This window comes from Tursiops truncatus, chromosome 2 (genome assembly GCF_011762595.2).
Source record: "Tursiops truncatus isolate mTurTru1 chromosome 2, mTurTru1.mat.Y, whole genome shotgun sequence".
Classification (NCBI taxonomy): domain Eukaryota; kingdom Metazoa; phylum Chordata; class Mammalia; order Artiodactyla; family Delphinidae; genus Tursiops; species Tursiops truncatus.
In genome coordinates, this window is record NC_047035.1 from 23,412,539 (window position 1) to 23,431,152 (window position 18,614).

Here is an 18,614-nt window from a genome sequence, read left to right on the forward strand (position 1 = left end):
TTTGTTACATTCTACCCATCCATCCATCCATACATTGTTCTTTTATTTAAAAAAATGTTGAATGCCTGCCAAGTGGCACGCACTAATCTAAGTACTTGCCCAAATGAAGCCTAAAGTGTATTAAGAGAGGCAGATATGAAAAGACAATTACAATATAGTAGAATTAGTAGTTAGGATAATGATAAGCTCCATTACTATGGAAACATAAGAGAAAGGCACCTGGATCCCAGGTAAGATATTCCAAAAGAGGTAAAATCTGGGCTGGGTGTTTTGGGAAGGATATGAGCTAGCCAGAAGAAAAAGAATGAGAGGTTGGGTTCTCAACAGAGACACCAGCATGTTTATGGCATGAAAAAGGAAAGTTCATTTGGGAATTCAGGCTGACAAGCAAGTCAGCATGGCTAGAGCATTACGTGAGAGGAGTGGGGTAACATGAGTTGGAACTAGAAAGAAAGCGGATGCTAGTGTGAAGGATGCTGTCCTAAGAAGATCAGATTTTATCCTGAAGGCAGTGGAATCCTTTGGAGGTTTTAAGTTAGGAGCTGGCTTAGGCAGATATACATTGCAAAAAGTCACCCTGACTGCATTGTGTAAACTAATGAAGATGGGCAAGACTGGTGTCCAGGAAACCAGTTATGAAACTACTAAAGTAAACAAGACAATGGCAGTGATGATGGAGTGGAGAAGTGGACTTAGTTGTTACTAAATAGGTAAAGGAGATTTCAAGGTGCCTTGTGTAAACCTCACATCAGTCCTGTTAGGTGGCTATTAATACCCATTTTATGGATGGGCCTTGGCAAGGTTAAGTAACTTGCTTAAGGTTCTACAATAATAAACCAGTGGAGATGTCATAAAACCTTCAATGTCTAACTCCAGTGACCTTTTTATTCTCATTGAGCTGAGCATGATTTATCTCTCTATGGATTTCTTATAATGTGTTAAATCCTAGGGATTAAAAATGAGTAAGAAGTGCTTCCTGGCAGCAAGTTGCTCAGAATCGAGTAAACTATTAGCAACTTCATGCTACCCTACCCTGTCTCTTAGTCTCTTGCTTTAATCTAAACAGTAGGTTCTGGGATAGCTCTTTTATAATCTTTTAATTCTCACAGTCAAGAAAAGAATCCAGATGTTGAATTTACAATTTTCCTTCCCTGATTTCATTCCATTACTTAAGCAATCCCTTGCTCTCCTTGTGGCCAGCCACTTCCAAATATCTATAGTCCGTAATGTCATTTCCTCTGACTTGTCGTTTAGCCAAACTCTACATATTCATCTCCTTTAAACCTTCATAAGTCTTTCCTTCAATTCCCCTAATCAATCCTCTTGCCTCTACCTGGTCTACCTCCAATTTGGCTACATCTTGAAAGATCCTATGGAAGCAAAAGATACGGTGCTCTTATTAATAATTCTGCTTATACATCACACATTTTCACCATTTTAAAGTCTCTTTTTATTACTTGGGAAATTTTGCATGAAAATAACATTATATCTCTTGAGAAGCCTGTCTACTCCAACTATTCATTTCTCCATGGAGACTCACACACCACCCACCTTTTCTATCCCAAAGCATAATGATGTCGAAAGAGAAGGAATGGTAAGCATGATTAACATACTACTAGGCAGTAACGATCGGTTTCTGGAATTAGTTGAGTAGTAAGATTTTTTTGTTGTTCTTCTAAGGTTGCAGGAGGATGTACGAAGAATAAAAATAAAATTTATCTGCAAGATGTTTCTAAATGGAATGCATTTATTACATTCTTATAGGGCTTATTTGCAGCTCTTTAAAAATAATTGACTATCTAATTAGAGAGATAGATTACATTGGTATAGAACACATATACAGATAAATACTGCTTTTTATAGCCTCCACTATCACAGATTTAGAAACATACAGAGTGAAACGTACTCAGTATCTTAACTCTTAAGTTTCTCTATCTACATACACTGTCCAAAACAGAACTTCAAATGAAAGCTCTCAACTTTTACCATTTATTTAAATGTAATTCTCTGATTCTCTACAGACAGAAATTTCCCATGGTACACACACACACACACACACACACACACACACACACACACACACAAAGCGATCACCATTCTGAAGAATTTCTCTCTAGTTGGTTGAAATGCTCTGAACACTGAGAAGAATATAATGGGTTTAATTTTCTTTATCTTTAGGCATATGCATATCTGCTTGAAGTACCTCAATGAGAAGGAATGCTTGGAAATGGACTAGGACCCTAATTGCGAAGTCATTATGGACTCACACAGCAGCACAGATGGGTCCTCTAGAGGCTCTGGTATTAAACAGAGAGCCCGACCACTGCTTGGCTTGAAATGTGACTAAGGTCCTTAAATGCTCTACCTCAGTCTTCCTGTCTGAGAAATGTGAAGAGGTATAGAAGCTTGGGAAGAGTCTAGGGTGGAAGGATGATGAGAACAAGATTTTGAGCAGAGGGATGAAGGGCTTCTCCTAAGGTGAGCACAGAAGCTTGTAAACTTAGAGGGAGAGGAATTTGAAGACACTCATGACTGATGAGCATTTTCTTCCAAAAGAAAGTAGCAGTTGAAACTCAGTGGTGCAGAGGTGAAGAAGGGAACTGAGTTGGGAGGTTGAAAAGATGCTAATCAAGAGTTATAGGCAAGGGGGCTGCTGATCAAGAAAAGGAAAGCCTTCTAAAGCAGGTTGAAGGCACCCTTCCCGTTGGGTAGAGGGTAGAAACCATTTGGAATGATCTAGAATGAATAGAACAGAGAAAGAAGGGAGTTGAGGACCATAATGAAATGCAATTTATAGATTAATGGAAACTTGATGAAGCAGGAAAGCAACTGGATTTAAGTATGAGAACTGAGATAGTAGGGTTTAAGGTTTCAGAGAGCTAGCAGTTCAGAGCAATGCAAAGACATAGCGTGAGGCCATCAAGCCAGGTTGTTGTGTAGGGAGGGTCTAGTTGCTATCCTAGTAAAGCCACTATCATCTCTTACCTGAACTGATGCAGTAGTCACATAACAGGTACCTATGACTCATCTCTCAATCTTTTCTAACATGGCAGCCTGAGTGATCTTTAAAAAGCACACATCACATCATGTCACTCCACTGCTTAGGAGATTCTAATAGTTTGACAGTGAACTTCAGTAAAATCCCATCTCTTTTCCATGTCCTAAGGGGCCCTGAATCATTGAGCTCCTGTTCACGCGTCAGACCTCACCTCATACCAGATTTCCTCTGGCTCCAGCTGCATTACCTTCTTTCAAACTCCCTCAGCATGTTTCAACCTAGAGCCTTCACACTGACCATCTCCTCTGCCACAAATGTTCTTCCCCCAGATTTTACATGCTTGTCATTGAAGTCTCAGCTTAAATGTTCCCTCCTTAGAGAGACTGTCTTTAAAATACTCATCCACCACTCACCCTGTGACACCTCCCTGCTTTATTTTCTTGAGGGCATTTGTCAGCACAGCCTATATCCTCTCCCAGATTTATTTATTGGCAGTCTCCACCCTCGCCCCTAGAATGTATGTTCCATAAGAACTAGTATCACAATTAAAATGATCTGTTTTGTTTTTGTCAGGGTCCAGAAAAGTGCTTGGTCCATGTTAGTAATTACCCAGCCTTCCCCACTCATGTTTGTTGAATGAGTGAGCTGAGAGGCTGGAGACCTTGAAGGATGGTCCACTCTTTGGAATTCTGAGACACATCCTTCATTTTAGAGGCAAAGGTTTAATTGTTTTAAGAGGCTGTGATTCCAAGGTAAGGAGGATTAGGAAATTGTATCAATGAGCCATCATGAGAAAACAAAACCAAGATAAGAAAGGGTAGTACAGTAGCCTGGGCACCTTAAACCTGGTGATGGGCCGTCATAATTATTCTTCCAGAAAGTCCACGGAGCAATACTTGCAGGAGCAGTATCACTGAGACACATTTACAATTTAAAGTGCAAACATTTTCCCTACTACTAATTAAACTGCATTGCTTTTTTTCTGACTTGCCAAAAGATAAAGTACAGAATAATAAAATAAAAGCCTGGACTCCACACCAAGTCTCTCGCTGATCTCTCTTCCTGAAGCTGTCTGGGTGATCTTACTACAAATGTAGCTTTAAGCTCAGAAGACATATTGATATTTGAGTCTGGAAAAGAAGTCTGAAAGAACTAACATGTAGCTGAAGGGCCAACACTATTTTTAAGTTGGCTGGGCTATGCTGCTGTTCTGTTAGTGACAGTGGTGGGGACACTTCCATCAAAAAGGCAGAAAGGTAAGTGCTCTTTTTGGAGTCAGCACAGGAGTCAAAGCCATGTGTACTTCTGAGGATAAGAACCGGGGGTCTTTCTAAGAAAAAGACTGGATAGCTAATAGACATCCTTTGCCAGTTCAAATACTTCTTCAAAGCAGTAGTCCTGTTACCAAGAGAAGACTCCACTGACATCCACTAGTTGGTGAAACCTACACCCAGTGAAATAATAGGCCATCACTCCACACCACGAAGAATCTTCTAAGAAAGCCTTGTCTTTTGAATGATCTAAAACAGCATTTAAATGCAACACAGGAAACTGAACGCTCCATGCCATTAAAGAAGGAAGGAATCATCTGGGTAAAAAACTAAAACAAGCTAAATTTGGAGGCAAGGACTGTGAAAACCATTATTCACTCGGGTTTGGGTGGAGATGCCTGCTATTATTACTAATAATCAGAACAATGATAATAAATGAATTTAATCCTAAAGCAGGAAGCATAATTGACAGCACAGGCATGATGTCTTATAAGCACCCAAGCCTCAGCTGTGCCTAGGCAGTGAGAGTGGGAAGAACTAGGGAAAAGAATTACAATTAACAAGAAATTGACATATATGAGTTGAATCGGGCACATTATCTCCAGCTTCCGGTTCAGATTTTTTATTAGGAAATTAAATAGAGGGGGTAATCAGACTGCAGGAAAACTTTCACTGAACTCCACAGTTTCCACCAAGCAAAAAAGAAAATTAAGGCAAAGCATGAGAAAATAGGAAGAAGAATTAGACGTTTTCAAATAACTGATTTCTGGTAACTAGTGCTCTATTAAAGAAACAAGCGAGTGAAATACAGGATGGCTGTAAAGTATGGAAACCTAGAAACATATACATACTAAATGGTTTCTTGATATTACAATACATGACAGGTTCTGTGTCAGGACATTCCTGACAATTATATGGCCTGTTGAATGTGTATGGTCACTCATTAGCAAACATAGTTCAATGTACTGCACAAAACTGTGATAACACAGTGTATTCATGCATTTCTCTCAATCCTTACCTATATGTCTGTGAGGCTGTGCCCTAAATTATTTGTATCTCTGATTTTCACTGAGGAAGACCGTGCCTTTGGCACACCATGGATCCAGTAATCTAGAGGGTTCAGAACAGGAGACCGTGGAGCCCATTCAACATGGCCGTACCATTCAATCCAGCTTTGGAAACTCATTCAAACCAGTCCCACATCACTCTGTCATAGTAATGGGATGATGCTGCATCCCGTTGGATAGCTTATGAGTGGCCTTCTGGGGGCCCTTCAAGTGTGGGCATTAACTGGCCACTTAACATGGTCAAATCTGGTATGTTTCCAGACTTTAGAGCGAAACTGTAGACCAAAGACTGAGAAACATGGTACAGTATGCTCCCTACAGCAAGGCCTTAGCACAGGCTGTTCCCTTGGCTTAATTTACCTAATTTCTCATCCCGAACAGTGCAGCTCCTACACTGTGCCGTCAAGAAAATCCTCCCAGATCAGAACGTTCGCTCAAATCTCTTTCTGCTTTCTTAGCAGCTTGTTCTCCATTGAATTCATCGTGCGATTAAATAATTACTTGGGAAATTAGTTTGTCTTATGCCTTCTTCCCATGATGTAAGCTCTGTGACAGGTAGCATATATCTGTCTTATTCACCCTTCTATCTCCATCAAGATCCTTCCATGCAGTAGGCAGTAGCCACTAACTATTGAGCAATTAATCTTCCTCTTTTAATTCCCTAACACCATCTTGAATTCAAATTAAATGCTGAAAAAAAAAAAAAAGATTACAAAGACCCCCTTTGCAAATGCTGGCTCTGCCTTGCAAGCAAAACCCAAAATAAGGTTCGCCAGAATCTCTATAATCCTTTAAAGGAAAAATAACTTCCACCCACCACCTGAGTCTCTCTCTCCTCAGGGAGTATTGGGGAAGCTGGGAGATCTGACTGAGGCCTTGTTCAATTGTCAAATCATTCCCTTGGCTTCATTTACTGAGCTCTTTAGGACACAACATGATGTAACAGCGCCAGACATGACAAAGCCATCTCTGATATTTTCTAACATTATCGCCTTTCATTGTACATTGCAAAGGAAAATGTCTCTTGAATTTAAAAAGGATGCTGAGATGAGAAAAATGTTTACAACAGAAGAAAGAAGAAAACTCTCTTACAAAAATACCTAATAGGATGAGGAAAAACCCCAGAAGAACGTAGAATTTACTGAAAATGAGGGGGAGAGAGGAAACATAACGCACCTTAATTTCCCTCTTATCAATGACTTGATTGGCACTGTTTTCTGTGATTTATATTTACCTCTAGTTACTATTATGCATGTTGCTGAGTGCAACATAACAAAACTAAGTTGCCTAGACATTCACCCGAAATCCCCCAAATTGAAAAGCCATGCATTTCCCGGCAGCTATTAGAGTCAAAAGGACATTTTATAGATGCTCTTTGTCTGGTTGTATGGTGCTCTCAGTGTGGCTTTGGAAGTGGATTTTGCTATTTATCTCCTTTCTTCTTCAAATATTTTGATCTACTCAGAGCCTCTAGTAATCTTTGTTTTCTGGTTAGCAATGTTGATAGAAATGAGTCCACACAGAAACAGCCTTGGGATCATCCTCATCATCCCACTTAAAATTTCCCCTGAAACCTCCTATTCATGATTTTCTCACCTTGGCCTCCAATCATCTCTCCTCCAATAGCTGCAACCTTTGGTTCATACTCAGTGTAATTACTTAAATCCTATTTCCAGTATCTATATCCATATATAGCCAACATTAATCCATCCACTGATTTTTTTTTTCTTTTAGTGGAGCCCCATTTGTGCTCTTAGAATGTATTATTCCTCTTGAGTTGCGGGGAATACGTGGAGTAATTCTTTTTCTACAGCAGCTACATCGACTAGCGCATGTAAAGGAAAGGCAATAAATATATTACAGTGATAAAGCTGAAAGAAGCTGAGAGCTCAGTGAACAGACTTTATCACCATACACTGTATGATGGAACTCAATGGCATGCAAATACGTTGTCTGACGTTTCATAGCATAAAAATTCCAACCTGACTGTTCTAATCCTTGCCCCTCTCGGAAATATAAGCACCTGGTGTGAAGCAAGAGACTGAGCTATGCTCATTTTTGGATGCAAAATATTCAAAGCGCTTATGTGTATTATTTAATTCATATGCTCTCTGAGATGGCTAGAGAAAGTATTAGGGAAAAGAAGAAAAAATAGAGGTCCCTAAGGAAAGCTTTGTCTCAGTATACAGAAAGAGTCGGCAGTACAATAATTCTCACTGAAATTTTGCATTGATAGTAAGTTTGGGTATAATATATACCTATTAAAAATGTATATATACCTATTAAAAATACAGCAGCTAGCACTCCTAGCAGCTGAAGTAATGATGCCTCTGCTCTGGAGTAAGGGGAGTTTGTGTCCTATGTGAAGTTTTAAGCTATGTAGATGCATTATTTAGAGAAAAATTAAATTAAAACATCAAATTAATATATGCTTATTGTTTATTTTATTTTATTTATTTACTTTTTGGCCTCACTGTGTGACTTGCGGGATCTTAGTTCCCTGACCAGAGATGGAACCTGGGCCACGGCAGTGAAAGCACTGAGTCCTAACCACTGGACTGCCAGGGAATTCCCAATGCTTATTGTTTAAATTACAAAAGGTGGGCAAGCAATTTGCCCCTGGACAGACAACTTTGACTGATGGAACTAGGTTGGCCCATCTCTACAGCTCCACTAGTTGTATGGGGCTCAGTAATTAGACAATCCCTGAGATTCTTGAGTATAAACATTCCATGAAACTATAATCTCAAACTAATAAACAAAATATTTGCAATAATTATTGTAAACTGAGTCCTTGAGACTAAAATACGTTTCAGATGCAATAACTTTATTTTAACATGGCTTATTGTCGCCATCTTTGTTAGTCAAAAAAGACATTGTTTACATTTGAAACTTGTTTTTTGGGAGTAGAAATTAAGACCTTATTCTTTGTTATTCTTCAATTGAGTTGACCTGTATAAACAGAGATGATTGCTGCCTCTGCAAGTATAATAGCAGATCAGCGTGCTACAGCTTCTGTAGAAAACTGACGTAAAAATGAGTCTGCTCAGACTAAGAAAATATTTAAGAGCCCTCCCAGACTGTGTGTTCCTTTTAGGCAGAGGTATATTTATTTCCTTCTTTGTTTCCCCAAAGCCTGGCACTCGTGAGGTGCCCAATATTTGTGTCACAGAATATATGCCCCATAAGGAAAGAGGTTTTTTTTTGGTCTGTTTTGTATATTTCTATAGCTCAAATGCCTAGAATGGTGTGTGGCCCACACTAGGCACTCAGTTCACTAAAATATTTGTTAATTGAATACAGATCTGACTAAAACTGAAGTTACATGTGGGTACCGCAGCTATAAATTCCATATCCTCATAAACTCAACTTTGGAAAGACAGCATTTTCTAAATCAGATTATAGTACTCTGTCTCGGTTAATGAATCTGCCATTGTATCAGCAGACACATGTGTTGTACTAGTGCTTTTATTATGGTACCATTTTCCCACCAAGGACCACTGCTGTGTAGTCCTCCTAAATGACAGAGCCAGAAATTAACTTAGCAATCACACTTTCTTTGAATGAGAAACAGGACAGAATCAGATACTGTGGCTTATACAATACATACATAGAATTATTTTTCAAAAAGAGCCTTTTCAGAAACTTGAAATCAACCAGGATATGGAAGCGATTATATTATGGGAGTTGCAAAGCAATGAAATTATTCTGTCCAGTCTTTTGCATAAGTGGTCAGGAATAACATTTGCATACGTTATATCATATTGATTCTTGCAGACAGAGACTCGATAAAGACAAAAGAACACATGCAAAAATAAATGCCTGCGGGGGGGAAAAAACCAGAAGACACAGATGGAGGCATCTATCATATTTGGCTTTAAAACGAAAACAACAAAAATAATAGAATAAACAAACAAAACCAAAAATAAATGACAACAACCACAAAACCCGATTCAGGTCAGTTCTCTTTAGTAAAAAGTGTCTATTTCTATCTTTGTCCTTGCTCAGTTCTCCCTCGTGAAATCCACTTTCAAATGTCATCCCCTCCCCCTTGCCAATAGAGCAAGCATTCTTTAACAGGATAGATACGGCAGTAAGGAACTAATAATGATAATCATAATAATAATGAGAAATGGCCTCAGAGATATATTTCATGTGTCTTCCCCTCTCCTTGTCTTTCTTCAGTGGAATAGCTTCCCAGCCAGTGGGGCATTAATCATCAGCACAACAGCTAGGAGATAAAGGCTGGGTGGAATTTCATTGTGCATTATAGTGTGAGCTGTGGGTGCATGAATATGCGTCTCTCTCAGTATCTGGGAGGAGGACGTGAAGAGGCAGAGGAGGAAAATCTGTCATTTTATATATTTCTACCGCTCAAGACGGTCAGGACTGGTTTCCCATTGTTACCGTGGATTAAAATCATTCAAGTCCTTCTGCTTTCATTGGAGGTCACCACTCAGAAAGGGGGATAAATACTGTGACAAGTTAAATTCTACCTACTTATTTTTCCCCATCTGCCTCGGGGGTATGCGGCAGAGGAAGGGACAGGAGGAGGGGCCAGTGGAACCTGGAGCAGGACTGTCTGATGGGATAAATTTTTCTTTGTTAATCAGTTCTTTCACTTACATAATGCTTTGGGTTAACAAGATTTCCTGTTTTGAAGAGCCTTGAATTAAGTTTGGGGAGACGGTTTAGAAGAGATAGGTAAACAGGTGCTACACGACTCAGCAAGGAACTATAAATATCTACTAGATCCTTGCTCCAGAAAGCGAGATCCACATATTGCAGCCTGACATCATCCGGGAATTAGTTAGAAATGTGTGATCTTAGCCCCACCCAGAACTGACTCAGAATCTGTGCTTTAATCAGATCGCCCAGGTGATGTGTATACACTAACAGCTTCGGAAGCACTGTTGTAGCTAACACATGCAGACACATGTGAGCATCCTCTCTCTGTCTCTGTCTCTCTCTGTCTCTCTCTCTCCACACACACACACACACACACACACACACACACACACAATCAGATCAAATGAGAGCTAGAAGAAGCCACGTTATGTACATGTACGTTATGTACAAATTTCCATCAAGTAATCCCCTCGGTGACGCTAGCCACCACAGATACGCTGTGCATTTCTCTCCCCCAGACATCTCATCCCTGGATGATGAAAAAACCAAGGAGAACCTTACATTCTCCATTTAGCTAACAGAACTAGATCTCTAGACAACCCAAGGCATTAATTAGGTTTCAAGAGGCAGGGCTGTCATAACAGCCTCAGTGTGTTTCTAATTTTTACAATCATTCAAACATGCACCAGAAAGGTATGAAAGCACATCCCCTCCCTCCTACTGCCTTGTCAGAGGCAGAATGGAAATATCCATCTTGAAGCCTGGCTAGCAATGATTGCTGCGTAAAGTCATTTCCCTGTCATATATAAATAGAAAGAAAGAGATGCATTTTTAGAAAAAAAGAAATTTCTTGGACCTTAGCTTAAACTGGAATCATTGATTCTTTTGACAACTCAAGAGACATTTATTAACTACGTCATCTTCCACATAGGGGTGGTCATTGCGGAACTCCTTCTGAAAGCTTTCAGCAAAGAGGGGGGATACAAAAATAAATCATTACTGGCATTATAATTTTAATTAGATGAAATATATTTTATTCACTTCTCTCAACCTTAGCCATCCAATCCATGAAATGGACAGATAATTCTTACAGCAACATGATTACAGAGTATTTTCGCTTGCTCTCTCCTTTCCTCTCTTCAACTTTTCTTCCCCTTCCACCCTCTAATTCATTTATCCATCCATTCAACTGTCACTGTATGTGCAAGGCACCATGTTAGCTACTGTGAGAAAAATGAAGAAATTGGAGACAGTGTGAATCTACCCGTATATTTGTTAGATGAGGAAAGAGTGGAGACCCAAGGAAGCTGATTGCCATGTCATAGGCCAAATGGTTAATTAAAGAATAAAAACCAAAATTTAGATGCTAAAGAGACCTGGATTGGAATCCCATTTAAAATAACAACAACAATCTTTTATCGAGTTGCACCAATTTAAGCCCTTGACTTACATTATTGTAACCTATGCATGGAGTTGATGTCATTATCTCCATATTTTGGTGGTGAAACTAAGCTCCAAGAAGCAGCTTAACCAAAATCCCACAGCTGACAAATGAAGGTCCACCTCGAGTCACGGTTTTAACCATTTTATCTACAAATGAAGTCTTCTGACCCTCATTTCTGTGCTCTCTTTCCTTCATAACACGCTGCTTCCACACGGCTGTCTTGAATAACATTTCTCCCTCCTCGGCTTCTTCCCTCTGCGGATAAGCATTCATTCACTTAATGCAGTTTTCTTTTCTTCAACAAACATGATCGAGCCCCACTTTGTGGCCGGCACTATGCCAGGCCCTGAATGTTGAGTGAGGAACTACATAGACATTACTCCTTCTCTCAATCTAGTAGCTTCTCATAGTGTCTTCCAAAACCTTCTTTTCAAAAGGTCATGAACTATGGAGCCAGATAAGTCATACGGTCACGACCAGGAATGAATGGGTTCATGTAACATACTCAGCCATTAGAGAAAAACAAAAAAAGGAACTTAAAGCAGATAGAAGACTCCCACCAACCCACTTACACATGCACAACCAGGTAAGTGAGCCCCAAGTTAATTTTCTATCCATACCAATAGAATAGGATAGAAGCAGGGGTCCATTAAAATAATTTTTACTTGCCTATATTTAAAGGTAGGTTTCAGGAGAATTAAGAATTAATTATTTAATTAAGAATTAAATAATTTGGGAAAGGAATATGGTGAAGAAATTGGAGAGGGAAAGTGGTGATATTACACTATTTCCAAAAGTGCTTTGAAAACTCTTAAGTGCTAGAAGCTGCTTTTGTTATTAGGATGACAAATAAGTTCTAAGGAAAGAGAATTTAAGACCAGAAGTCAAGAAGAGCAGCCTTGCACACCAGATACAAGGAGATAGCTCTGGACTCCTTATCCTTAAGGCAAGGAGTCCAGAGCAGCAAAACCACTGTGGAGGGAATTCCTTGGTGGTCCAGTGGTTAGGACTTCGCACTTCCACTGCTGAGGGCATGGGTTCAATCCTGCAAGCCATGAAACACAGCCAAAAAAAAAAAAAGAAAAAAAAACCCACAACAAACCACTGCAGATAACTCACCAGAAAGTGGGCCTCCACGGGGTGGGGGAGGGGAGCAGGGGAGGGACAGTGCTTGGAAGTGAGGGGCAGTCTGTATTACAAGGCAAGTGTACTTCCTGAGAAGGTGCTGGCGGACTGTTGGCCATTCATTTGTTTCAGGCAATACTGACTGAGGGTTTACTCTGTGCCCTGACAGTGCCTGAAACAAACATCTCGCTATCCTAGGACTCACATTTCACTAAATAGAAACAACAAACAAATAAATATGGGACATAACATCAGGGAGAGATAACTGCTCTGAGAGACAACGAAGCTGAAGGTGACGGAGAGTGCTACTTTACGGGGGATGGTCAAGGACGGCCACTCTCGAAGGTGCCATATGGGCAAAACTCTGGATACAGTGAGGGAGTGAGTCGTGCAATAGCTGGAAAGAGCTGCATCAGGCAGAGGAAACGGCAAGTGAAAAGCCACAGATGTGCTTGGTGTGCTCGAGCAGGGCTGGGACTAATGAGGGGGCGCTCATCTACTGTGTAACGTTTAAAGGAATGGCCCCAACTCAGTCACCAAGATAAAGAATAGCTTATTGCGATATTTTAAAGTCAACATCAATGCAAAACAAAATACGTGATAAGCAAAAAAATCAGCATTTTAAATAGACACAAGATCCGACTCTGCAACTGTACAACCCTCACTTGCCCCTCCCTTATCCTGGCTCCAAGTTCAAGGAAGATCAAGACCTGTGTACCTGGAGCAAGGTGATAGGAAACACGGTCAGAGAGAGAGCAAGTGGGAGACCCATACGCCACACGGAAAGGGTTCAGGCTTTATACTTGGCCAGGTAGACTGTTAGGTGATTGGACAACCACCTGGAGCTTTAGAAACATTTGGGGACCTCCACGGTGAGTAGCCGAGAGCTGACTGCACTTCCCTCTCAGCTGTTCAGATGGCTCAAAGTAAGATCCAGTGCTTTCATATATATACGGAATCTAAAAATAAATGGGGGCTTCCCTGGTGGTGCAGTGGTTGAGAGTCCGCCTGCCGATGCAGGGGACACGGGTTCGTGCCCCGGTCCGGGAAGATCCCACATGCCGCGGAGCGGCTAGGCCCGTGAGCCATGGCCGCTGAGCCTGCGCATCCGGAGCCTGCGCTACGCAACGGGAGGGGCCACAACAGTGAGAGGCCCGCGTACCGCAAAAAAAAAAAAAAAAAAAAAAAAAAAAAAAATGGTTCTGATGAACCTAGGGGCAGGACACGGATGATAAAGACACAGACATAGAGAATGGACTTGAGGACACGGGGAGGGGGAAGGGTAAGCTGGGACGAAGTGAGAGAGTGACATGGACACATATACACTACCAAACGCAAAATAGATAGCTAGTGGGAAACAGCTGCATAGCACAGGGAGATCAGCTCCGTGCTTTGTGACCACCTAGAGGGGTGGGATAGCGAGGGTGTGGGGGAGACACAAGAGGGAGGAGATATCAGGATGTATGTATATGTATAGCTGATTCACTTTGTTATAAAGCAGAAACTAACACACCATTGTGAAGCAATTATACTCCAATAAAGATGTTGGGGGGAAAAAAAAGATCCAGTGCTTTATTAGCAATTCTGGTGGGAAATTCTACCCTATAAATATTACAACCTAATTAGAAGGGCATCTCTCCAACTTCTAGCATCTCACAGACTTCTGCCTGTATGTGATGAGGCTCTTCTCAGAGATCCTTTAAGGGACTTTTTCCAGCTTTGGGAAGTGCTGATCTATGTGTCCTGCCAACACATAAGTCTTTAAGAGGTAGGTAAACCCATCAAGTTCCGTTTTTTCCCATGAGAACTATGGCATTCTGGAGAGAAAATGTCACTGGAGAGTTCTACCAGGTAATGAGTAAATTAGAGTCCAATTTCCTTCCCCCCAGTTATTCTCTGGGAGGGGAAAAGTAAGTACCTGTGCGAGGGTAAGGAGGAAACAGAAGATACTTCTTGGCTGGCAGCTAAAGTCTAATTAGACTGACAAATCTTCAGTGCCTCCCCCAGTTATGAAGCTTGGCAGGAAGGGAACGAGCCCTGGAGCCACACATTACATAAGGCCTTTAATCAATATTAGTTGAGCCCTGATCCTAAAATAAACTTCCCCTAGAGGCTCTGTTGTCTGGTGGTAAAAGGGAGGGATGGAAAAGTGTGTGGACTCCTAGTCTCACTTCTATCAAGCTGGTGGAAGCAGGCAAAAGGTGGAGGGGCCCAGAGGGGATAATTTGGGGGATAAGTATAACATAACTTACCTCCTGTTATAGCATGGTATTTGGAATAAAGTAGATTAATCTTGTATCCCAATCCAAGACAGTGTGATTATTCAAAGAACCTTGAGAAAATTCAGTGTTCTGGCCAGAATCTCAAAACGCCATGGACAACAACGTGCTGTAAATGTGTGTGTCATGTATGTGTCGAACCGTATGGAATTGCTGACAGTTGACCATTCTGATCTACAGAAATGGCAGTTTCACATGTTTCACCTAACAGAACACTTTGCATGTGATAACCACTCAGCTAAGCTAATTCCCACTCCATACATCCCTTCTAATTGATGAGTTCAGGGCTGTGATTCAATCTAGGACCCTCAAAGGAAATCCGGGGTGATCACAGGTTTGTGTGGGTGTAGACAAAACTGTTCTTGTGCTTATCCAGCCATACAGGGAGGCTAAGCTCTGTGAGGATCTGTGAGTCCTGGGAGAGTCTCTTGGGTTGAAGTGGTTTTCCAAATGTCTAGCATTTAGTGCAGACTTGTGGGATAGGGCGTGGCCTAAGTTCTTTCCACATCTGGTTGTATTTATTACTCACAACAAGCCTATGGTAAAGATACTGTTGTGCCCATTTTACAGATAATAGAACTGAGGTTTAGAGGGTCTAATCAATATTCCCAGAGAGACACAGCTAAGTGGCTGGAAGAACCTGGCGTCCAACCCAGAAATTCTGATTCTAAATTTCTCTCTCTTCCCTTCAGCATACTGGGACTGCATCCAGGACAGACGGTGTGAAGGATCAACTTTTTAATCACAAGTTTTGCTCTGTTTTGTTTTCCAATAATCAATATCAAGGCTGAAGTGTGCTTCTGACTGTCCCCAGCCTAAAACTGAAAGCAGACCACGAGGACTTTCCATATAGGTATTGTTACAAAACCTGAATAATTGTGGCTTCCTTCCATAATTTTTGAAAATGGTTCACATTTGCCCACCAAATTTGTGAGTTTGAGATAAGAATGAAATCTCACAAAGCTCTCAAGTCTTTCACTTCTACTGTTTATTAAGGTAGTTCCAATCCAGGCTGAACATTGTGATTTTCTGGTAATATTCTGGTGCCAGGCAGCCCTGGCCAATGTCAAGGTGACTTTACCAATGCCCAGTTCAGAAAAAGCGGGTCATGATCAGTATTCTGCTAATAGCTTATAAATGATTCCAAATGGTGATTTGCTGAACAGAACACACTGAGTTCTTTCTTTACCGATAACTTGGTCTGTAGCACTAAGGTAAGAGAATACACATTATTCTTGGAACTATTTTCCTCTTGGCCCTTTCCTCTCTCACAAGAACACTTTGGTCATGGTGGCTGAGAGTTACCCCTAAAAGACTCTTATTCCTCACTTTTGCCTTCCATCCTCAGTGAGGACTAAGGAATTTGAGTGTAGCCTGAGTTGAACTCTTCCACCTTAGAAGCTGACCTACCGGCATCATGACAGTAACCCTACCAGCACTGGGGTCAGACGTAATGCAATGGATGTGCCTGTACAATCTCTGGGGCATCCCTGGTAGTAAGACCCACAGGCAACCTGATCCAGTTCTCCCCTCTTGGACTTCTCCTGTTTGGGGGCATTTTAGGCCAAGACTCTCAGAATCTGAATCTCTTGTATCTCACAAACTCCCTCTACGCACTCTCTGTTCTAGCTGGACTTGGCGATCTCTCTAGGAATCATCTCTGACTTTGTCAATTTAGCTTTGCACATTCAGCCAACCTGGGGTTTGTTCCTAGCGCCATGTATCCAAGTCCCAGTTCCATTCTCACCTCATTCATAAGATCCAGCCATGCCATCCCATACACCACTCCTCACCCCCCAACACACCATCACTTGTAAGTCACTATTTCATACTGATAGCTAATGTCAAGCCCTCTTGTCCACTTTACGCTGTAAGCTCCATGATGGCGAGGAACCTGGATTCCTCTTTCTGTAACACCAAAAATACATGTGGATAGACCCATTTCATAACAGAACATACTCTCCAAGGCCCATAGCACTCCCAGTTGATTTAAAAATGGAAAAGAAAATTAAAGATGGGTAGTGAGATGTCCATTCCGGAGATCTTACAGGCGTTTTATTTGCCAGGACTAATTTCAGCCCCCAAATTCTACTCTGAGCCTCCTTCAAATCCCTATCCTCCAAAACCTCCTAGCCCCACTCTGAACTACGGACACTACAATCAGTAGAAGCAGCCCCATTTTCTGAGTTAGATCCTTGCTTGAGAGGGTATTGGCTTGCATACCAAATGTTGAGGACAAAATATAATAATAACAAGGTTAAAATATATTTAATTATATTCTTCATGACATACCTCTTGTAAGCATTTTACTTTTATTAACTCAGTTATCCTCACAACAATCTTATAAGGACTAGTGATACCTTTCCCTCCCTCCAATTTTACAATGTGGTAGATTTAGGTTGGTTGCAAATTCTTGCTACTCCTCCTATTGAGAAATGAGGTTTATACATCACTCCCTGAGGGTGAGACTTGGAAAACTCTATCCAGGGGTCCTGAGCCTCTATGAAAGGAGTCCTAGAGACACGGAGAGAGACGTGGACCCAGCTGAGTCCAGTATTTCCAGTTCACCCACCAAGGCACCAGATGCATGTGTGAAGCCAGACCCTCCAGACCAGATGAGCCACTGAATGACCTCAGTCAATTCCATGTGAGGCAGAAGAAATGCCTTGCTGAGCCCTGCCCAAATTTCTGACCCATAAAACTTTGAGATCTAATGACATAGTTGTTTGAAGCTACTAAGTTATGGCAGGTTGCTCCATAGCAATAGGTAACTACAACATACACGACTCGCCCAGGGTCACTTAGTTAATACGAAGAGAAACTAGGTTTTAAACCCAGGCAGTCTGACTTCAAGTACATGCATTTAATCATTCTGCTATAGTTTTACCACTGGAAAAAAAATTAAAATTGTCCAAAGCACACTGATCATCTTAGAGAGAAATCCTTCCACAAGCCATGACACTTCTGATTGTTAAGTGATGATAAGGTACATAATAAAGCCTATCTTGTTTTCTGATTTATTCAATAAATATTTACTGAGCACCTACTAAGTGCCAGACCTTTATTTGAGAATTATCACTTGTCCACCTGCTTTCTCAATGCACCCACCTGCTTTCTCAACCTTAACTTCCTTTTTTATTCAGGGAGGCATCTAGAGACATCCTTTTTTAAAAAAAAACTATTTTATACTGGAGTATAGCTGAGTAACAATGTTATGATAGTTTCAGGTGCACAGCAAAGGGACTCAGCCATACATATGCATGTATCCATTCTCCCCCAAACTCCCCTCCTGCTTGGCACTGCAGCTGTGAGTAATTTAACATAGTCCATGCAATTTACAAGTATTTTGTAACAAACTAGAGTATCAGAAAGATCAAAGCGCCTATTACTTCCAGGAGGCTAGAGCCTTAGAGGGCCATATCAGTTGGCAAACTCTTTGTTCACATTCACACACAGTTAAGAGCATCACTAAAAGCACTTTGCAGTTTTCCTTTGATTTAAAATCAACATTAACCAAGGTCTATCAGAAATGAACTGCTCAAATGATGTTTTCTTACCTTACGCTTAAAGAAATAACCGGTGGATTTTTAATAAACAGATATTTATACTTGTGAATGCACATGCTTATTTTGTTTCTTCCGGAAGAGTCTACTTTTAGGACAACTCTACTCTAGCAATATTATCAAAGCAAAGGAAGACAGAACAGAGTATCATTTGGGAATGGCTGTAAGATTTCACACATAGGTGAAAACGTGAATGACGGATCTAGTGAACATGAAATCCAGCCTTCCTCCCTTCTTT

At 40.9% G+C, this 18,614-nt stretch overlaps 1 protein-coding gene across 27 annotated transcripts in view; it reads right to left on the bottom strand.

Moving 5' to 3' along the window:
* NRXN3 (neurexin 3) overlaps positions 1–18,614 on the bottom strand; it is a 1,624,030-nt gene that overhangs the window by 131,210 nt on the left and 1,474,206 nt on the right. For 14 of the 27 annotated variants that reach the window (XM_019920055.3, XM_019920041.3, XM_019920046.3 and 11 more), the window contains one exon: positions 14,636–14,656. The exons of the other annotated variants lie outside the window; for them this stretch is intronic. In XM_019920055.3, the coding sequence (XP_019775614.2) occupies positions 14,636–14,656 (21 nt within the window). The remainder of the gene's footprint in view (positions 1–14,635; positions 14,657–18,614) is intronic. 27 annotated transcript variants of the gene reach the window in all.